Here is a 23172-nt window from a genome sequence, read left to right as displayed (position 1 = left end):
AACACTTCATCGTCCTAGTTTTGGAACCAAAGATGTTTTTTATGCAACTTTTTGAGCAAAAACAGCTAAAATCCCATTCTCATGTTTATTTATACACTAATGTTAAAGTGAACCTAAATGAACCGGACCTTGAGAGAGCTAATTCTTCTCTCAGGTTTCTTCTGAACTAATCTGATGATGTGTCTCTTTTGCTGTAACTTGTCCTCTTTTATCTCCTTTAGTTAACTCACACAGCTCAGTGGATGAGCGATTGCTTTTGACTAAAATCTCGGATTTCATCACATGGTTTCTATAAATAAAGCGATAAACGTCAGGTGTGTTAGCATCAGTGGCAATAACTGACTTAACAGCATTAAAAATAACAGTTGTTGTAATCAGACAGGACTCAGGATCCTGCAGAAAAGAAGATCCCTGCATTTTTGAATGAATTGAATCAGTTCATCAAATTAATGTTTCGAGCACCGTGTGTATCAGTGACGGCAGCAGTGATTTACAGTCTCATACTTGTCTCTTTGTGTGGGACTGAGATGTTACTTTGATGAACTGATTCAATCTTGAATGAAGGAACAGCGATTTTCTTCTTCAAGATATCGAACGTCTCAAGTTAAAAACCATAATTCATCCTGATAGATGGATCTGTACCAGGTGTCATGGGTGTCTGCTTGAATATATGGCCACAGACAGAAACCAGTGGAAACAGCTAGCCTGGCTCTGGGTGGAGGAAACAAACCAGCTCCCATCAGGCTCAGTGATTATCATGTTGCATCATATTTGTTTCACAACAAGAGAGGTGGCATATTAAATGGTGACAGGAGCATTAACTCTCTGGAGCCTTCATGCTCTGCCTGTCTGCCCGGCACCACGGCCATTACCTCTGTGTTTGCATGTTATTGTTCCAATTTTCCAGCCACTGAGCAGCAAACAACCTGAAACACCAGAGTTACTCATTAACGGCCTTATCTGGAGAATCTCCGTGCCTTTCACTACACCCGACCTGTCACCTGCCAGGAAGTGTGTGTTTGCATGAGCATGGACATCTTGTGTGTAGCATATATCACCGGTGATTACATCAGGGTCATGTGAAGGAAAGGTGGAACGTGAGCGTTAAGGATCTGAAGAAAGGATGTATCCTTCACCTTTCTTTTTTTTTTTTTTTTTCATCTGAGGCCGTCCATCCTTATGAAACTGTGTGCCCTCATTTAGTCTGTGTGTTGTGGGCATTATGTTCGTGCGTTTGAGTGCACTTATTGTTTCTGCCCCGTGTGTGTGTCCCTGACACACAGCTGTTGGCAAAGTGTGTGTTGTTATCAGTGTAAAAAGGCCTAGGGTCAGCATTACCAAGTGATAAACTCGCTGCTGGAGCTGACTCAGGACATACCGCCGAAAGTTCAAACAACACCGACACTCCTCCATTAAAATCTCTCCTCTTCCCCTTCTTCAACAACTTTGCATTTCTGAAACATTCTCCCTGGATCCTTAATCCTGACCCCTGAAGCCTGATTGTTACATATCACCCGGTCATATGACTAAAGTGTGTTTTGCATTTGTACTCTTTAATCTAGAATCAAACAATGACTGTGAGGTGAACCGGCGTAAATGGAGAACATGTAGGACACTTACGATGCTAATAATCTATGTACCAAAAGGCCAAAAGGTAAAACAGTGGATTATTTGCAACCACATGACCTCAATCCAGGATCTGCGATGAGACAGGAGCTGCTGATGTTAGTTCAGCCCACACAGAATCTCATTCACGAAATATGATTATATATCTACCACTACATCTATCACGTTAATATGAATGTTGACGGCATTGGCCCTGACAAAACGTTCTCTAAAGCGGAAGCAGAAGCCCATGTGAAAAGTGACTGTTTATACATAAACTGAAGCGTGCGTCCATGTGTATATAGTGTAAATGAATTAATCTTCACTGATCTTAAATTCAATGAAGTCTTACAGATGAGCCAGTGAAACAACACAGATCAAGAAATTATATCATCTCCATTACAGAAGAACGAAAAGTTGATTACAAAGAACACAGACTAAAATACTAGAGTTAGAAACAAAGCTGCTAGAACTTTTATATCTTTATTTGGATTTGCAAACATTGCATACCACAGATACAAGTCCCCTCAATATGCCTGATCACAAAGATGCTAACACAGCCCAACTCGATATTTTTTAAAGGTAAAACATTATTTTTGACGATCAGACACAAGCACAGATCTACCAGGCCTGGTTACGTGAGTTCAATACATTCAGTATTTCATTGACTATATCTGACATTGGCCTCATTCAGGCTCTAAATATAAGAGAAACACTCTTTCATGACCGCACCACTTTTAAAACCCTTGAATTGTGTTTTGCATAATTTCCTAATCTAATCCAAACAATTCCAAAGTGACGAGGTCCATTTCCCAAAGCTGCTGCGACCTGAAGCCTGTTAATTATTTTATCAATCATCCTGCTGTGACCACAGAATGATGTCATTACAAAAAGAATCTAATGTAATCAAACACCGCAGGACGGAGGCTGTTAGCGCTCGATCAATGAGTGAGGAGGACGATCGGGGATGATTATCAGAGCCCAAACAATAACGCTCGTTGTGATTGATCACAGATCGTTAATGATTCAAAGACTGAGGTGATCATTTCCTTAGATCTGTTCCCAAGAGAATAATATCTATTTAAAATCAACTGTGTGTACTGCAGTTGTGTTTTTGGGTGATTGAATGTCAATGCTGATACTTTATTTATTACTTTATTTATTTCTTCCTTCTTCTTTTCTGATATTTCTTTATTTTTGAACATTTCTTTGCTTTGTCTTTTTCTGACTCACATATCTACATATTTTAATTCAAGCATGATAACAAAATAAAAACTTAATCTAATGGTTTCCTGGCTAAATATCTCAAAAAGCCAAATAATACAAATATACCTCACCGAATGAAACCCAGATGTATGAGTGTGTTTCAGGCTGAATTTTATCTTTAAGTTATGGCAGAAAATAAACATTATCAAAGTTTAAAGAATAATTTGAAATGAAATTAGAAAATAAAAACTACAACAAAAATACAAATTTAAACTCTGTCAAGAAAGTGGTCCACTGACCCGTTTCCTAATGGCCAAGCATGTGTGCGGTGAGTGAGCAGTGTCACCACAGTGTGCACCGCTGCATGCTCCACTGACTGCATTAAGAGTTAAATACACTCTCAGGTACTCTGCATGACAGAAATCTGGGTCAGATCAGTGTTTCAGTGCGACCAGAGGAGGCTGAGCTGGTTCAGGTGACCTTGTTGTTCCGTCCACTTGCCACAGAAACACTGGTTTGTTGAATTTTGCAGATATTTGAAGTATGTGGTTATGAAGGGCTGAGGTCTCTCGGGTTAACTTAAGGCTTCCTATAGAACACAGGACAAGCTAAAAAAAAGCAAAAATGGGAGATTTAGCATCTGTGCTGTTGGAGTGTCCTTGGGCAAAACACTGAATCCCAACCAGGTCCAGCGTCTCTGCAGTCCTGCGGAATCGTGATGTCTCTGTGGAGACAAGAATAACTTCTTGTGGTATTTTCAGAAGTGAAGTTGGACAGACTCTCAGTTCTTTGACCTTTAATCGACTCAGACAGAAGCCAAATTGCAAAATGAGAGTTCATGCACAACCCAAGCATTCATGACCTAAACATGCATAAACTTCATGTTTACAGATCTTAAATTAAATTAAACCTTATATCTAAGTCAACAAAACAATGCAGATAATTCAATCATTAAATAGCCATTGCATCACACATAACTACACACACACGTCAGGAAGAGAAGAGATATTGGTATTTGAGGGAGAATCTTCAACAGTGAGCAAACATTTGATAGAAGACTCGTTCTTGATGCTCCTGCTACTGTTTCCACGATGTGACCTGGACAGATTCTCCTTCAAACTGTTATTAGATGCAGCTTTTTTTCCCCATCTTTCAAACCCCTGTACGTTTGTTGGTTGGTTTGTTTGTGAGCATTACTAAAAAACATCAGAATCCCTCGATTTTTTTTTTTTTCACACTGTGAGATCGGAGGTTTTCCAACATTTTCATCGTTTCCCCAGGAAACAATTCAGTTTTAAAAATCAGGCATATTCAGAGAACTGATATCTACGAGTGTGTGATGTTTGGTGCAGCTTGATTGAATTGAAAGGGTCTGTTGGGGCCTTGGCGGAGGCGCTAGGGTCACATATATACACAGATGTAGTGGTGAGCCATCTCCGCCAGTTCACTTCCAATCTGTGTGAGCGGGGAGGAGAATAATAGGCTTCCTGTGTGAGTTCCACTTTGGTGGACTTCGACATGCGATACTCGCTTCACATTCACATGGGCATGAATCCGCGAAAGATGAAGTAGAGGATGGGTCTGCGGACTTCTGCGTACATCCTTCCTGTCCTATACAATGTGGACACAGTCATAGAGGACAGACTTATTCTCTGCTTTAGCTTTTGAGAAGGATTCATGAAGCTCATCAAAACCAGATCTATCCTCATTTTCACCTTTAGAGCTTGATGGAGCCTAAAAGGGGTGAACACCTTCTAATATAGCAGCCGGACTTCTGCATAAAGGATCTCTCTGTCCCCTCCACCATGTGAACACAGTCTGATAGGACAGAAACACACACCGGCTGCCTTGCAGTGACTTAAGAGTCGGGCTAAATTTAGACTCTGCTGCATGTTGAATAATAAAGTGTGAATGAGGCAGAGTATAGGGCGGCAGCGGTGAGAGGAAGTGGTGGAGAGGAACAGAGACGAAGGCCTGTTAGAGGTTTCCTCTTTCCTCCATGAGTCTGCATGGGGACAGGTTTGTTATTCTCCCTTAAGGAAGGTGCAGCAGCAGCAGCAGCAGCAGCAGGAGTGAATTCAGAAGGAACAGCTGATGGTTGAGGGGTGGTGTAGGGTTGGGGGTGTACATGATGGGAGGGTCCAAGGAGGCTGAAGGAGGAAAAACAAACTCGGTTTCAGGGTGGGCGGGGTGAGCGCAGAGAGAGGCGGCGCTACTGTACTCATATGAATCCAGAACATGTATATTTACCTAAAGCAGCCTCTGTTGTTCCAGCTGAACGCAGGTCAGGGTCTTTAGGCACCAGTCCTGACCGACTTGACGAGACTCTATCCTTGTTTTTTTCGTGCGCAACAGGACTGGAGCAGCTTGTGGTTGCGCGCAGAGAGGATGTCTTTGTCTCCCCAGCTCGCACCTGGAACAAGGAAACAGTGAGAGCTTTTTCAAATTCTTTATTTTTGTTCACTTCGGAAGAAAAGCGCAGGACTAAGTCATTCCCTTCATATCAGGCTGAAGGAGGGGCACTGGAATATGAGCAGGACTTGATGCGCGTTTAGACTGTGACCTGTAGCACCACCTGTGACACCAGGCGCCAAACACATGCTGTTTCCTCAGCTGTGACCTTGAAGACGCGGTTTGGCACCGTGAGAACAGGATACGCACATATACTTCACTCTCACCTGTGCAGTTTATATCCACCTTTTTACAGTCACGTAAAACCTCCACTGGCACAGGTTGCTGACAGTGCATCCCCGGCCAAGTTGACTCATCAGATAAGTGCGGCACGTTCCGGTGGACGCGGCTTTTACGCACGGAGGAGACACTCGAGCGCACGGCGAGAGAAGCAGCGCACGGGTCTGCGTCAGGTGGAAGAAGAAGAAGACAACAGCATCACTTCAAAGCGGTTTGACCAAGCACAGCCAGTAAAATGACGGACGGGCCGAGACAACGAGGCAGCACGGCGGGCTCTGCCAAGGATGCCGCCGGCGACAGCTCGTCCGAAGGAGGCGTTGCGCTCAAGAAGGAAATCGGGCTTGTGAGCGCCTGTGGCATCATTGTTGGTAAGTGGCGGCCACCACTCCTGTATTAGAGATGGTGACTGAGAACCATTTGTCTTATACTGTAAGAGTTCAGCTTTCCACTGTGTTAGCGTGTGAGAGGGACAGTGACAAATCAAACTGTTCCACCACCTGTGTTTCAGTCTCACACTCAGCCAAGCAGAGCCAGTAAAACTGCACTGGAATCAGTTTCCTTTACTCATCTAATTACACTCTTTATGTTGCATTCACTACATTTTGTTGTGTCAAGTGGTTGCAGAAAATACATGTATCTAAATCAAGATACTTAAAAATAAAAAAAAACTGTATGTGGTCAGTGAAGGTATATCGGGGTTATGGTGAATATGAGTGTGGTTGGTGAGGTGTGTTGACAGACAGAAAGTGATTCTCCTGCAGCTGCAACACTTCCACAGACGGCAGCAGGTCTGAAGTGAACAGGCATGAAAGACACGTTTGAGATGGATAAAATGGCACCATTCAGTTTTATAATCCAAGATGGCTCTAAGGGATATAGTCTGATCCATCTCAGGCTGTCTCACGCCTTCTGGCCCCGAGCTGCTGTCGTTAATCAGCGACGCTTTCATCATCTCTCTGTCACCGGGCCAGCACTGACGATGTCACCGCCCACGCTCGTCTCTGATGCTGCTGCCTCTGAAGGATTCAGAGTTAGTAAAGTTTTTAGTCTCAGTCTTTGGTGACTTTGATGGAGAAATGCAACTTTAAAGGGGAGGTACTGTCTGCAAAAATTACCCTTGTGATTGTCACAAGGGGGGGTCACATTGATTTGCATTGTGGGTAATGTAGGTGTCAGTGATTGTGGAGTTTGAAACCAGGATATTTTAGCATCTGCTGCAGCAATTGAGATGATTCTGTCTTTGACCCGTCCCCTGTCAGTTTTGTGGAATTACTAAAACTAAATAGCACTGAAGTGATCGAGTGACTCTTTAATATATACACGTTAGCCTCATCAGTTTAAGTTATTAATTAGTCATTCCCCTTTTCAAGGCTGTAAATTGTTGAGGTGCTGCACTGCTCTGGTATTGTACTTCCACCTTTTTTTATTTCCTTCCTCTTTTACATCAAAGTTAGAAGTGTCCAGTCAATGTAACACCAACAGGCACCCGATCAACCGAAACACACACACAGATGAATCGTGGCACAGGTTGAGGAGTGTGTGGTCTTCCTGTTGACCTTGACGGGATGAGGAGCAGAGGAGGGGATGACTCACTCCACTCTTGTGTTTCCACGGTAACGGGAGGAAAGGAGAGGATGGGAGATTCCCAAGAGGTTTGCGTCGTGAGAGAGGAGAGAGACAGAAGCTAAAAGAAGGAGTGAGGGTGAGAGGTGAAGAACAACCCAGTCAGGGAAATGTTATTGAGAAGACCTTGCTCCTTCTCAGGGTGGAGTCCTTGAGGTTGCACTGGGAAGGCCTCATTTCTGCTCTGCTGCAGTTTATGCACATTTTTATTGATGTTTTTTTTCTGGGGCAGTAATCTTGTTCTGATAAACTTGCAAATACTGACAGATCCCTAAAGATCGAAAAGAAGCCTCTTAGAGATCCCTGGGCATGCTTCAGCTCTACCCTTCAGTTTATCTAGTTGAAATTTATCACACGCCTTGTCTACTGACTATCAAGAAACACATTTTTTATGGCCATCCAGAGTCCGTGCACTTTGGCGTTTAGTCACCAGACTGTTCTTGGCACTGGGGATTTCGTCCTTGACCAAGTCATTCATTCGTGCTCGTTCAGCTCACATTGTCATGTGCGAGAGAGACGTGAGCTCAGGTGACTCGTCTGATCCCTTCGCAGTGAACATGCCCCGCTGGGTTTCCACGAAATAGCCCGAGCACATCAAACAGTTTTATGGGCTATTGTGAGGTACATGCATTCATCGCTCACGTGCACACACGCACACACACAAAGAACCAGTAATGTGCAAAGCAAGGAATTGGAATTAGTAGTGAACTTTTGGCTACATGGAAGAAGTCCCCGCCCTGATAATGTTGTTTTATTAGCTTGCCCGGCTTAGCCCTGTCTGAGCTGGACTCCAATCGGTGTGTTTTGTAATAGAATTGCCACAATTCACATCACTTTCACCCTCGACTTCAATCGTGTCCTCGTGTGAAATTGAAAAACGCTGCAAAGCCTTAATCCTTATTAGCAGATTCAATTATTTCATTGATAGGATCCAAAATGCAAAGATGCTAAAGTTGCCTCAGGTTTGTTTCACATCTATTTACATGCATGTAAACTTGGTAGGGTCTGTGAGACAGGAAAGCTTTCTACAGGCAGATTAGGGTTTTATGATAACACTGAACAAACACAATCCACAAGCTTGGTAATATTCACGTTTGCTCTTCCCTGAAGATCAACTTGTTTTCACTCAGCAAGAAGAAATATAATACTATACTTCTATAATAATAATTGATCGTTGCAAAAATCACTATAGATGATCGTACGCAATTTTTTCTTTCTTTATTCAACTTTTATTGATCCAGGGAGGCCCGTTGTCCTGCCTGAGATAATACAAGTAACGATAATTAGCTAATAAATCAATTATTCCAATAATCTGCATCTGTTTTTATGATCAGATAACTTTTTTCTTTCTCGTATGTGACAGTGAAGTATGAATGATGATTTACAGACAACGTTAAAGCAAATAAGAGAAAAATACAGCATAAATCCATTTATAATACGAATCCTATAAAAGATCACATCCCCCATAAGAACTCATGAAGTCTGAAGTGGAGCCTGTTGCTGTCACATCAAACAAAGGAACAGAAATGTGCTCAGCGTCTGAGACCGAGCCTCTTCCTCTGTGAGACGACAATCTAACAATGGAGGATATCACAGACTCCTGAGCTAAGAGGCTGATAAAGAGATTTAGTTTGGAAACGTGAAACAGACGTGGACACACTGAACGTGGGTTCCAGTTCAGACTTTTATCATCCTCTGCTTCTTTAAATTCCCAAATCTAGATCAAGAGCCGGCCTCTAACAACAACAACAAAAAAAAAAGATGTTCCCCTCTGGCCTGGTTGGAGACAAAAGGATGTAAAAACGATGGAGAAACAGGAAACATTGAGATTCCACGTTAGTCAGCATTCGTCTCACACATGCAAGCGTGCACATTTGTTCGCCCCCTTCAAAAAAAAACACCCTCACGTAAAAAGTCAACTCAGGGAAACACCCAGCATTTCCCCACAGCATATTACCTTTACCAGCCAATTTCCAAAACGTTATGTTGCAGACACTCAACTGCGAGTTTGCAAGAGCCAGAAGCGCTGAGTGTTTTCACAAAGTCAGGGCCTGAGGACCACCGCTGCCATAAAAATGGGGATGGTTTGTTTGTCACGTTTTTTACCTATTACCTGCAAATGGAGTTACATAAGCGAGCAGCTGCATGTGTCGCGCTGCAGTGGAGCTCATGGTTTGGCACATGTTCAGATTTGAACAAGATGCTGAATTTAATCTGGAACCATTTTTTGTATTGTTGTTAAACCTGCTAAACTTTGTATGAACACGAGTGGTCATTTTTCTTCTCCATTTGTTTGCATTCGAACGATTTGAAAATTTCTGAAATTGAAATTTAATTTGTGACCCATTATATCAGCACTTCTATGCTTGTATGTAAAAGCCCCTGACTATATACTGGTGAGTTATATATTGTAGGCAAATGCAGAGATAAATAATTTATTAGCCTTTGTCACTGCAGCTACAAATGATTTGCACACGCACAATAGCTGCACGTCTTCCCCCTCCTCTATCATTCACACCTTTGACTTTTGTACTCTAAAATGCAACTTGGCTCGTCATCCAATCAGTCAACCTTTGACTGTGATGCCTTTTTTTTTTTTTTTTATCACCTGCTGCCGAGTTCAAGCGAGCCCCGAGCACAGTTGGGCTGAATCTGATGGGAGGCTTCTGACCTCTGACCCTGGCTTTGTTGGAGCAGCGGTTCCTTTTATGTCGGATCTGAACCCGTCCCTCCGTCCCTCAGCTCCTGTGTAAACTCCCTGGCGCTCTGACGCTCATTGAGTATGTCAGGGCATTATTACCCCCCCCCCTCACCTTCACCACCACCCTCGCCTCACTTCTGCATCCACATCCCTGTTTGAACTCCTTCACCCGCTCTCTGTTTTGCTCCATCTCCTCATAACTCTTTGCCAAGTCAGCAGTTTGCAGGTTCCCACTTTGCCTGCTTCCTCAGACTTCCAACCCTGTACACGCTCATCTGTCTCTCTCCCTCTCTGTCTCTCTGTACTGGAGACATTTTTCTTTTCTCCTGTCCGGTTTTCTCTTCACCAGCTGTTTCTGGTCCACACAGTCCTCTCTCGTGTTGAAAATACACTAAAGCATGGTCCTGTAAATAGAATAGCATCTTGGCATTTGATAACCTATAAAAAAAGATGCGGGGATCAGCTGGTTTTTATTCCCTCAGCTTCAAGATATAAGATCACAGGTACCAGACTTCCCATAACGCAAGTGGGCAACATATTTTTGACTCTTTGCCTAATAAATGCCCACGTATTTATATAAATGTTATTTTCTCAGATTTGACTCATCCACATCAGCCAGATATACAAATTAACTCAGGCTGAGTCATACTTCCTGTGATGACTCAACCATTCTCCTTTTCAGTTTGTGCTGAACCTGACTCCTCTCTGTCCTCCCTCCAACAGGTAACATTATCGGCTCGGGTATCTTCGTCAGTCCGAAGGGCGTGTTGGAGAACGCCAGCTCCGTGGGCGTGGCCCTGATCGTCTGGATCATCACCGGCATCATCACCGCCATCGGGGCGCTGTGCTACGCCGAGCTGGGCGTCACCATCCCCAAGTCGGGAGGAGACTACTCCTATGTGAAGGACATCTTCGGAGGCCTGGCTGGGTGAGCAAACACTACATTCAGTAGTTCTTGTGGTTGGAAACAATCAAAAGGGGGGTTCAGGAATTTTTGCACATGCAGTTGAGGGTGTGAATTGAGTCACAATACATCACAGGAAGCTGACATATTGAGTCAATGTGAAAGAAACATGGGTTAGGGGGTTTTGGAGTAGGTGGGTGTTACTTTGGGGATTCCAGCTGATGCAATTCTCTGCCCCCTCAAGCAAAACACGATTTTTGTTCAAACTCAAGGTGAAAAGATTTTACATTCATTTCACAGCCAACAACTGGTTTCTATGTGAAGAACTACCCTGAGAAAAAGTTTGCCCCTCTAACACTTCCAGCCGCCATGTCTGTCGGCTAAATTGCACAAAAATGAGGCTGAAGTGAGAATCACACTTCTGTCTCTCAAGCTTTAGAAGAGCAAACTTTTCAAACTTCTTTTAAAATATCTTTCAATATTTAGTTCTTTATATTTGTTCAAGAAAAACAAGTTTCTAAAACGTTGAAAGGTCAACAGTACAGTGTATCGAGTGAAAAACCCAGTTTTCAAGATGAAGGGGCCTCCCACACAATTAAATTTGATTTGACAAGGATTAAGGTGAGCATTCCAACATGTCTTCCTCTCTTTATCCTGGTGGATGAGCTTTCTGATGCGGGTCAGACATCTTGATCCAAAGCGGGGGGTCTCCAGCTTGTAGTGCAGAAGTTAAAAATTAAAGAGATATTGAGCCAAAAGACTCATATGTCCGATGATCCCACAGACGAAAGAAGATTCACAAACGGTAACTTACAGAACAGGGGACGTGAAAGTGGGTTTTTTCGTCTAAAATGACTTTCAACCTGCAGCCACCTTCCGTCCATCCATAAATGGACAGCTCCAAGGTGTAACCCTGCTTTACAGTAAATGCTTGGGAACCACGCTAGTTTAATTTCCGAGCACAACAATATGGTTTGTTGGCGTAGATATCACACACACTATTCCTTTGCCTGGACTGTAAACACAGATTGTTTTTTCAACTATCACAGGGTTATTATCAGGGTGTTTTGGGAGAGGAATTCCACCAGACAAAACAGCCAATGATTGTTTTTCTCCCTTTGTAGCGAAGCTATCAATACACATCAATGAACTTGCACCTCAGGGACTCAGTGGTTCGGATGCTCAGTTTGAAGTGTCGGGGCCACACCGCTTCCCTGTGCCCGCTGTCGAGGATAAATAAACCGCGTTCAAGGGGTGTTTGTTTTTTTGTCGTCCTGTTGCCTTTATCCCCCGTGTGTGCGTATTTCCATGTGCGCGTAAGTGACAGAAATACTTACATCACCTCGTCGCAGCTGGACGGAGGCGTGCTCACAGAAAAGCGGAAGTGCTCGTAAAGTTGTACTGTCAAGGACTACTCGATCGAACGGTGTTCCAAGTACAGAGGCTCTTTGTTAGGTCCTGGTTGTGTCCCACCCATGAAAGTTAGTTTAGAGACGACTTTAGGTTTGTTAAAGCAGGATATGAGTGGACAGTAAAAGGAATGCATTGCGTTAGTGTAATTATTAAGAGTCCAGGAGTTGATGATGACCTATTTAGGTCCTTCACTCAAGTTTTTAACAAATATTTGCTGGTTTTCTAGTTTTCCAGGTTAGTATCCTGAGAATCTCTTTTTATATGACTCACTTCCAAAATTATTTGAACATATTAATTGGGGCTTTAGAAACTTAAGAGGTGTAATTTTCACCATTTTCTCACAGCTTAAACATTATTCATCACCAAAATAATCCAAAAATTAATCAATAGCAAAAACATTTGAAGCTCTGAAAAGTATAAAACCATTAAGTCTTTATTAGTCACATATTTGAAGAAAGGTATATAAGGGTGTATTATTAGCCATGTATATGTGTTGTGCAGAAGGAAATACAGGCTGCATTTAACTGCTAACGACTTTACTTGGACATTTACTTAGATTAATCCCTAGTTTAATAAATATGTAAAACAATAGTGCATTTTATTATGAAATTGAGTGCTGTTAAAGGTCTCAAAAACCCCAATAATGTCTACGTAGAGGTTTCAGTCGGAATCGGTCTGTGTTTGGACTTTTGGGTGTTAATATGTAGACTTAACACACACACACACACACATGCACACACACATTCCAGCGAGACACAATCCTGTTAATGCAGTCAGGCGTAATGATCCCTCTCTAAGCTTTCGGAGAATTCTGGGGGAAACAGGCGCAGGCCCTGGGCTCCTCTGCTGCTCTCAGCTATATCCCATCTCCCTCCCTCTCTTCTGCGTCTCATCTCACATCTGTGCAGAACCTGTTTGACTGCACCGACACCTCACTCTGCAAAATGACAGAGAAAAAAAAGATGCTCATAGCGGCAAAGGTCAAAACTAGGGCCTGCTATGGTATGTTTTTAATATATTAATCTAATCTAATCTAATAATCTAATCTATAATGACAGCGTGGGTTTCCCCCCCATTCGAAATGACTATTTGTATTCACTTGATCTGTTGACTCATTCTTTCCAAGCCAAACATCTTCAAATAGCTTGTTTCTCTAACAAAGTCCCAAGAATACCTTGCTTTGAATGGGACTCAGTGAAGGAAGGATGTATATGGTGAATGTACCTCTGTGATGTGCTCCCCCTGTTTATTCTGACCTGTTGCTTCTCCTACACACTGCTTGTGATCCTGACTCCCTGCTGCTCCTCCCCTGCCTCCAGGTTCCTGAGACTGTGGATCGCCGTGCTGGTCATCTACCCGACCAATCAGGCTGTGATCGCGCTGACGTTCTCCAACTACGTCCTGCAGCCGCTGTTCCCCACCTGCTTCCCCCCCGAGGGTGGCCTGCGTCTGCTGGCTGCCGTCTGCCTCCGTGAGTAACATGTGAAGCATCAACCAGAACATGAAGCAACTAAAATCTAATCTGCAAACTTATTTAAACTCACTTCAAGCACATGGTCTAATGGTTTCCTAATGAAGTCATCACCAAATTCATCACCAAAACAAGAACCATGTTTTAAAAAAAAAAAAAAAAAGTAAGTTACCGCACAATCTTAAAGTTTACACCATGCTTCTACAAGCATGTTCCGTGTCACTTTTGTCAAATCAGCAGTGTTCACTTCAGCTTTATTTCCCTAAAAGGACATTGTTCACGTGCTTTGACAGCAGTTTCATCTCAGTGTCCTTACACAAGGACAGGATAGATAAATGAAACAGAAAGAAAGTGACATTTAAGGAATAATTGAATCATTTTCACAAGTTGAAATTGGTAAAAAATAAGATTTTATTTCAAAAATATTAATAAAAGTTTCCTCAATCGAGCCCCTTTGTCCAGATCCACCCCAAAATTTAATGAGTTATTTCTTGGCCTATGCTCCATCGTTCTGCCAATTTTTTTAGAAATCCATTCTGTATTTTATGCTCAATCCTGTTCACAAACAAACAAGCCAACAAATGGACAGGGGCAAAAACACAGCATCCAGGCAGAGGTACGGAAAACTGCGAAACGTTGAATAAGTATTTTTTGACGTCATGCAATAGAATAACTCCAATATTTAAAATCTTAATGGTTGCACTTGGAAATGCAACGTCCCATCTGATAAAACATTTTGAAATTAAACCACTTTCGTCCTTGGTGAAACGACTAAAAGCTGCTTCTCCTCACAGATTCATTTCTGATCAGGCAGCACTGAAAGAACACAAATAGCCTCAAGAAAAACTGAGAAGGGACCCAAACGTTCTGTGAGCCTGCTTGTTGAGACAAGCTCAGCTATGATTAGAGAGAATCTGTGTAATCCAATGGGTGCACAAACGCTGACAGTCACAAGTCAGGAAATGACAGTCAGAGAGTAGATTTGATGTGAAAGCGCATTTTTTGCTGCAGCAGCTTCAATCTGCTGGTTTCACGTCTCATCATCGAAGCTGTTTAGAACACGCAAGTTATTTGAAGCAGTCACAGATTGAATTACAGGCTCTATTCATCCAGTTTAAATCCGTCTCTGGACAAATATTTTTCTCTGAAGCGCTTCTTCTGTTATTTCCGTCGAAGAGACGAGGGATGAAAGAGGCGGCAGGAGCAGCTAGAGTGGAGGAAACATGTCAAAATAAATGGATGCATGTGTTTGCCGCTGACAGTGGCAGATTTGAATCCTTTCGGTAAAGTTCACACTCACCGGTCAAATACTGCAGGCGGCCGTCAGACGGAAAGAGAGACAGGCCTGGATACGGAGGAAGAGTGCGTTTATTGTCTGCGTGTGTTTTGGTGCATCACTGCGAAGCAATTCTTGTGGTTCATTCACGAAACGCGACTGGTCTCTGCGAATGCCCCAATCTGACCTGTCAAATAAACCTCTCTTCCATAACTGCTGTTTTTCCTGAGGGAGCTGAGGCCTAATTGATGCGACCGTAGTGGAATTTAGTGGGAAATCATACAAACAAAAAACTCTTTTATTCTCTTTTTAAATCACAGCTAAATGATTTTTGCCAGTTTGACTGACTACAGGGATCTTCAACGACTAGAACCCCCCCCCTTCTTTTCTGTTGTAGTAGTGCTTGTTTAGGACATAGCAGGGGATGAAGCAGCCTCGTCTGAGGACACGGGGGACGTCTCTGAGTGGTAAACAATGTTTCCGGGTTTGGTTGCTGCATAGATTTGAAAATGAGCTCGTAATCCCAGTGCTGAGGAGCCATCCACCCTTGATTAGATGGTTTAAACTCATTTATATTTAAATGTTGTGAGAGAAGTCCCACAGTTGACTCTACATAAGCGTCCACCCTGCAAAGTCCAAGATGGTTTTAAACATCATATTTTTTAGAATTTCCTTGAAACAGAAACAGTTCGTCCCTTGCTGTTTTGTTTTTAGATCCATGGCAGCGAACAGAGTGAAAACCTCTCTGGCAGAAGGATTGTGAACATCGGCACAGCTCTGAATAGTTTTACTGTTTTGGTTTGGATTACAGACTCTGACCTACATTTACCTGTCGCTCTTGATCCACCTCCACAGGCGTCTTTATGCAAAATGTGATTACTTGTGACAGGCTGTGCTCGCTTGTCGTTCCTTTACCTGATTCTGGTTTGTCTTTAGTTGAACTGGTTTTGATTGGCTGAGCCAGCGGAGTGATGTCGCCCCTCGTCTTGAGTCAATTAGACCGATGTTGTCAGGCAGCTTTCAGAGAAAAACAACTTGTTGCAGAGTGGGGTTTTTTGTTTCCGCAGATGTTTAGTGCCTGTTTTGTTCGGGGGGGAAAGTGGGTGAGAGGTTGGCTGTTTCCCTTCAACACTGATGTCATCCTTGTTGTTTATCGGGTCCGGTATGTGTTTATCTCCCCTAATGTTCAGACGTTTTCTGTGCTGAATATAGTATAACAGCGCTCGAGGGATATCACATGAAAAACCAGACGCCAAAGACAAGTCTGCTCATTTCAATCTGGAGGGTGAAAAAGGTTTTCCAAGGTGTATCGTTTCAAAGGCACATGGAGGGGTGGGATTCTCCCTTGGGTCCTTCTATAACCAGCAGAGTGCGAGGTCATAACTCTGTCAGGTCTTCCAGCCGGCTCACAGATGAGTGATGTCCACACAAATGTCCACACGCATGCATACAAACACGTTCTGTTCTGTATACTCAGCTTACAGACAGCTGAGCGGCTCCCTGGTTTGGAGAATGTGTCCTCAGGTGTTTACTCCATGCAAAAAAAGATCACGTGGTTCCTGAAACAACTGTGGTTACTGAAGATTAAGAGGTTTTAGATGTATTAAGTGGGTCATGCAGGAGGAGTTTATTGAGCTCGTGTGTACACACTGTAAAAAAACAAGTGTGCAGCTGAAATGCATGTGTATTTTCTTTCATTTCCTGTTTTTTTTCGTCGAAAAGCAGCAGCTCTCCCTCTCTCTGCAGCTCCTCTTCCTGACGGCTGCCGTTCTTAACTTTGTTTGTTGGGCAGTTTTAACTTTTCCACTCGCTCAGTTAAAAAAAAAACATAAACTTGTCCACGCCGTCTGAAACACCTTCATCCACTGTATGTTTGACTCGGTGCAGAAGGGCCACGCGTGTCTGTTCATGTGCATCTGCCTTTGTTCCCCGCAGTGGCAGCTCCGCTCCAGAGTTATTTAACGTGATGAACTTAATCCCACACAGTCAAACGGGCCTGGGTTTTAATGGCACCCTGTCGGCCTGAACCCACTGGCCTGCAGGACCCAGCAGTACAGATCAAATCCATTAACTTTGTCTGAGTTAGCAAAAAAAAATCCTAATTTAACAAATAGCTGAGGTTGTTATGAATTCAAAATTCCCTTATTACAATAAATATGAATAAGAATGATATCATTGCCAGAGAGAGATCATTTAAAATTAGATATTCTGTATGATTCTAATGATTAAAAGAAACTCTAACCATGTATGTGATTGTGTATTTATCGTGTTTTTCTGTGGGTCTGTTTAGTGCTGCTGACGTGGGTGAACTGCTCCAGCGTGAGATGGGCGACCAGGGTGCAGGACATGTTCACCGCCGGCAAGCTGCTGGCCCTCGGCCTCATCATCATCATGGGCATCGTGCAGATCTGCAAGGGTAAGCTGGCTCATGCCATCTGTGCATCCATGAATGCATATGTCTATACAGTGCATTCCACCTGGCCGTCCCTGTGTCTGTGTGTGAAGCATGAAATGTCTCTCACACACACACACATACACACACACACACACACACTTGCGGTCACTGGGGACGTCCTCAGACACAGGACAGTATAGACTCCCTGCAGACGCCACCGGGGTCAGTAAGTTGCTGGGGCCCTTTTTGGGTTAAAACTCACATCGCTAATATCAGCATGCCCGTGTGGGTTTGCAATTCAAACATGGCTCAGGTCCAGTTATTTCAGGGGCCACAATGAGGCCCCTGAAATAACACAAGAAGGATTTCTGTGTTTGAAGGTAATGAAGAGTCCAGAGGCTGATTTGACGGGAGATTTCAGGTCATATGTGAAAGAGCAGAGTCGACATATTTTCATGGTCCCTGCTGGAAACGTGCAGCTCGAAGGGATTTAAGAAAAGATCTTCTAAAGATCTCGTATGATTTGGACGTTTACCCCCAAACAGAGGACTTGATAATGTCATTTATAGAAATTGTATTAAAAGGAGATCACAGTGAAAATCACTCAACAGGGATTTAGCAGAAGAGTCGTCTAACCCCCTTGAAAACCAGGGGGTTCCCGTTTGCACAGACGGAAAACCAGAATAATGGAGTTTTAATGGAATAAATATTCTCTTCTCTTACACGATCTGTAGGAAATTACTACTGGTTGGAGCCAGCCAACGCCTTCGAGCCCTTCAAGGACTACGACGTGGGTTTGATAGCCTTAGCCTTTCTACAGGGCTCCTTCGCCTACGGAGGCTGGAACTTCCTCAACTACGTCACAGAGGAGCTGGTGGACCCCTACGTGTAAGACCCTTCACTCTGCCTCGTCTATATGAAGAAAACGTTGAGTTCAGAAAACAACATTCCCGCGACTAAATGGGTCATCGCCGCTGGAAAAATAGGTGGTTTACAAGCTGCTTGTCGCCATTGCAGTGATTAGCAGTCGCATACCAGCTGAGCCTTCAAGTTTAATCCCTGATCCGTTTTGTTAAAGCTCTCTGAAATGTATTGAACTTAGCATGAAAGAAACCCTCACTATCATTCCTCCTGTCCCACCTCCGACCTCCACCTAGTCTTGGTGGATGAAACGTTTTATTTTTTAATTTCCTCTGCAATATCTTTCTTTTTTACAATCTTTAATAACTTTGGTATCCATTAATACCACTTTTAATTTCCTGCTTCAAATCCACCCTTACCTCCTTCTCTTTAGCTTTTCTCCAAATTCCGTCAACTTAAGTTTTCTTTTTTTTTTTTATTGTCTCGTTGCAGGAACCTGCCCCGCGCCATCTTCATCTCCATTCCCCTCGTGACCTTCGTTTACGTCTTTGCCAACATCGCCTATGTCACGGCCATGAGCCCCCAGGAGCTGCTGGCCTCAAACGCTGTTGCCGTGGTGAGTGGCTGTGATTGTGACGCAGGGTGGTCCTGGGATTTCAGTCAAACACACTGATAGTAGAGAGACTCTGTTGGCCTCTAGTGGTCCCTGTCGGTCAATGCAGTTAGTTGCAGTTGCTTTATAGCAATGAACATAATGAGATCAGCAGCTGATCATGACTGTGCATCTCACCCATCCTCTGACCTTCATTCTCCATCGCAGACGTTTGGTGAGAAGCTGCTGGGAGTCATGTCGTGGATCATGCCCATTTCTGTGGCTCTCTCCACCTTCGGAGGAGTCAACGGTTCCCTCTTTACATCTTCAAGGTTTGTTGACTCCGCCTCTCAAACCATCTTAGAAAACAGAATAACTCACATTTAGCTTCAGGTAATAAGCATCAAAATAATTGAAAAGAACATTTAAGAGGATAAGATAAAACTTTATTGATCTCACACACTGGGGGACTTCAGTTGTTCCAGCAGCACCGACTCAGAATGAGGTGGATAAGAGAAAATGCTGAGTAATAAAAACCTTTCACTGCAGTGGGTTGTATCAAGTAAAGAGCAGTGGTACAGGAGTACTGCACGAGCAAGCAGAAAATAAGTTTGTTAGATATTAGGATATTAGGGGTCTCTCAATATAATTTACCACTTAACAGGATTTGAGATTTTCCACACTGTCCAATAGTATTATGTACAAGTATATAGTTTATTGACTGTTAGCATTTTTTATTTGTATTTGTATGATGAGAAAGAAAAACTTTTTTGCTGCATCATCCTATAAATTGGATATATTCATAATTAGTTTTCTCACTGCATCCGCGTCTCCTACAGATTGTTCTTTGCTGGAGCCAGAGAGGGCCACCTCCCCAGTCTGCTGGCCATGATTCACGTGAAACGCTGCACTCCCATCCCTGCTCTGCTCTTCACCGTGAGTACCTTCTCCTTCAGGACCTGGACTAAATAAAAACTGTCTTATGAAACGCCTTCAACCACAACCAATGCTCCCTCTATTTCCCCAGTGCCTGTCCACTCTGCTTATGCTGTGCACCAGTGACATGTACACTCTCATCAACTACGTGGGCTTCATCAACTACCTCTTCTACGGAGTCACAGTCGCCGGGCAGATTGTCCTGCGCATCAAACAGCCCAACATGCACCGGCCAATCAAGGTCTGTTCATGTGCTTTACAGCATTTTGCATTCAGGTGTAAATGAGGAAGAGTTTAGCAAATTAAAACAAAGAGTATCTGCTGTACTGCATATGTGTTCTCCCAGGATTCTACATTTATCTATTAGATGGCAGATTTGACTTTGTATTTGACTGTGTTACTTTGTTCCCGTCCACCAGATCAGCCTGATTTGGCCGGTCATTTACCTCATCTTCTGGGCCTTCCTGCTAATCTTCTCCCTTTACTCCGAGCCCGTGGTGTGCGGCATCGGCCTCGCCATCATGCTGACTGGCGTTCCCGTCTATTTCCTGGGAGTCTACTGGGACAACAAGCCACAGTGCTTTGATCGCTTCGTTGGTAAGTTATTACTAAGCTCCATCCATCTATTTAATCAATCTATCCATCCATCTATCTATCTATCTATCCATCCATCTATCTATACTATTATTTTTACATTGTATATATATTATAATTTATATTGTTATACAGCTCTGTCCTTAATGTGCTGAGTGATTTCATCTGTTTGCAAGTTGTTTTTATTTTTCAATTCCAAAAACCCTACACATCCAGAAAATAATTCATCATTCACACATACTGTTATTGCACTGGAGCCCATTACTGCCCCCGCACTGAACTGTTTTTGTCATTTTCTTCCAGACAAGATGACATACCTGGGCCAGAAGTTTTGTGTGGTTGTGTATCCGGCCATGGGCGATGGCAGCAGCAGCAGCAGCAGCAACGGGGGCGGAGAGGAAGGAGAGGAAATGAAGGAAGCCATGTCTCCTCTGTCAAAGGACGACGGCGACAACCACAAGTCAGCGGACTGCTAGAGTCTTTATCACCAAACATGCAAAAACAGACGCACATGTGGGCGCACACTTACACAGAGACACATGCAAACATGCAGGACATCCCAGTTTGTCGTGGATTTACTGAGCAACACTTGTGCCCCCACACATTGCCTTTAAGATTTCTTATTTGGTTTTCAGAAGCGTATCAATCGATCATTTCTTTTGCCAAATATAGTATGAGATGTTTTAAAAATCACCTCAAACTTTTCTATCTTGGGTCTTACAAAAGTGCAATAAAGAAAGGTTAGTACCTTCTAACTTCTCAGTACACGCTTACACAATTTACTCTTCATCATCATCAACTTCATCATCCTCCCTCTTCCCCGCCACACACTCTGCACACTCCTGCTGTAAGAGCGACTTTTTTTATTTATTTTTTTTTAACTATCAAAAGACTGTGACGCCTGCGCAAACACATTTCTTTCTTTTTTTTTTTGGCCACAGTGTAAATTTTGCTTCGTCGTCCGCTCAACACACCAAAGCTGTATTCTGGTCATCGAGGCAGAAAATCAGATTCAGATCAAATCATTTCAATGTCAGCGCCAGGCTGTTGTTTTTTGTTTTTCACAGCGATTCCGAAATGTCTCTTTTTTCTTTTTTTTTTAATTGTGACAATTGTTAATATCATTTGCCTCTGAGGTTATTTTAGTTTTAATATGTTAATTTTAGTTTTTTTGATATTTCTTTTCTTTCTTTCTTTTTATTCAGCATCACATTCATATGGGCCTATTTTTTACTCTTGAACCTGCAAAGCTTTGTACACCGGAAGGCTGATGTGTGATCTGTATTTGTGTAGGTAACTGTGCCGGTTAATGATGCACAATTCTTTTTAATTGCCTTAATTAGGAGATCTTCTGTACTTGGGTGCCATCGTGGCTGTTCTGACTGTAGCGAGGTGCTTCGTCCTCACGCTTAGCAACATAAAAGGAGTTTTGAGATCTTGCATGGACATTACACAGAGAATTAACCCATTAACACTTTAGGTCCGGCTTGGACGTAGACGACTAGGCAACTCACATTACTTTTCACCACCATTGTTAATGTAAGATTCCCTACACCGACACGTGAATGCCCGTTTGAAAACAGTTTTTCTTTAAAAAGGCATTTATTGTCTTTCATGTTTTACTGCAAGTGTTGTAGCTCAACACGTAGCTGTGTTTAGATATTATTTTGTGCTTTATTTAGGGTGTAGATAAGGAAAAAAAAGAGCTTTACATAAAAAGAAAATATTTTTTGGATTCGTGCAGTTCATTAGAAATGATCATGTCGTACAATATTAGCACAGGCACCAGCAAGAACTGAACATGCCACCCCTGAATGACCCCGGTCTGTCGTCTGGTTAGAGTTATGTATCTATACTTACACTGCATATATATATATATGTATGTAACACTATTTGACACATTATATACTTTAACGTCTGCAGTCTTTCTATAAGCTGATAGTGTCTCAGGGCATCGCCACTGCCTTCTGCTACACTGCCGAATCTCAACAGAGCCCACTCATCGCTTCTTGTTCTCCAGTCTGTTCGTGCTAAATGTTTGTACTGGTGCTCGATCTTTCAACCAATCCCCTCAGAAAAACAGACAAAGACACGATCACTAACGACAACTATGAAAAGTACCATTAAAGTTTGGCCAGTACAGTAAAGGTTGCTCTTATTAAACTCTTAAGGGGAGCAGGGTCTTGGATGTCTTCACAAGTACAATGAGTGTGTTTTGTGCCTGTACGGTTATTGTGTATTTACAGTATGCACAGATTTCATGACAGTCTGTATTTTGTCTTAGTGAAATAAAAACCACTGACTAATGTTTGAATTTGTAATTCAGGGCCTCATTTATATTTAAATGAATGCTCCCTGTCTTTGTCTTAATCCAATTGTCCATTATGAGAGATAATGTGATTAAATTCATTCAATGAGGACATTTCAACGTTCAATTTGCTAATATTTCACTCCAAGTCTTAGCAAGACCGTGACTGTGCATAAATGAGGCCTGAAAATGCCTCCACCTCAGAATCCAAATGCTGCAACTTTGTGCCATATCCTGCATCACAACAATGTTGGTGTCCTTGAATCTTTTTGCTGTAACTTCCATGTTTTGCTTTGATTCAGACCAAACCAGTGAAGTTTCCTGTTGTATCAGGTAAAATGTATTCTGTCTCTCTACCGTAATACATTATCACACTACCACACTACGCCTGAAGTGTTTAATTCAAAATCATTGTGTGTTCACACTGGTCTTAAATTGACGTTGCCTCGGGCCGTTTGCAGTCTCTATTATACGTCTCTCCAACGTATGTCTATTTTTGTGTTCAAAATGTAAATGTACATATTGGTGGTGTGTTTGTGTGCGGGTTTGTGTGAAAACAATTTAAAAAATATACACATGTGAGCAAGAATTTTCTG

At 42.7% G+C, this 23172-nt stretch overlaps 1 protein-coding gene and 1 long non-coding RNA gene across 2 annotated transcripts; one reads left to right on the top strand and one right to left on the bottom strand.

Moving 5' to 3' along the window:
- Positions 1 to 3591: 3591 nt before the first annotated feature.
- On the bottom strand, positions 3592 to 5200 carry LOC138406576 (uncharacterized). Its single transcript, XR_011239984.1, has 2 exons — positions 5062 to 5200; positions 3592 to 4961 (listed from the first exon to the last, which is right to left on the bottom strand). It is a non-coding gene; the product is annotated as an uncharacterized lncRNA (long non-coding RNA).
- Positions 5010 to 23165, top strand: slc7a8a (solute carrier family 7 member 8a). The gene is made up of 11 exons (XM_069519121.1): positions 5010 to 5870; positions 10550 to 10754; positions 13463 to 13614; positions 17181 to 17306; positions 18020 to 18173; positions 18639 to 18762; positions 18967 to 19070; positions 19578 to 19674; positions 19766 to 19915; positions 20094 to 20271; positions 20572 to 23165. The coding sequence occupies exons 1-11, from the start codon at positions 5738 to 5740 to the stop codon at positions 20742 to 20744; spliced, it is 1596 nt and encodes a 531-aa protein (XP_069375222.1). The 5' UTR covers positions 5010 to 5737; the 3' UTR covers positions 20745 to 23165.
- Positions 23166 to 23172: the final 7 nt, after the last annotated feature.

Source organism: Paralichthys olivaceus, chromosome 22 (genome assembly GCF_024713975.1).
Source record: "Paralichthys olivaceus isolate ysfri-2021 chromosome 22, ASM2471397v2, whole genome shotgun sequence".
Lineage (NCBI taxonomy): Eukaryota > Metazoa > Chordata > Actinopteri > Pleuronectiformes > Paralichthyidae > Paralichthys > Paralichthys olivaceus.
Note: the sequence above shows the minus strand (reverse complement) of the source record. Positions and strands in the feature narration are given on the sequence as shown.

Excerpts from the sequence above, each read along its gene's own strand:
- slc7a8a (XM_069519121.1), top strand. The coding sequence starts at position 5,738 with ATGACGGACGGGCCGAGACAACGAGGCAGCACGGCGGGCTCTGCCAAG. Across the intron at positions 5,871-10,549 it reads CGCCTGTGGCATCATTGTTG|GTAACATTATCGGCTCGGGT; the intron begins GTAAGTGGCGGC and ends TCCCTCCAACAG. Across the intron at positions 17,307-18,019 it reads CATCGTGCAGATCTGCAAGG|GAAATTACTACTGGTTGGAG; the intron begins GTAAGCTGGCTC and ends CACGATCTGTAG.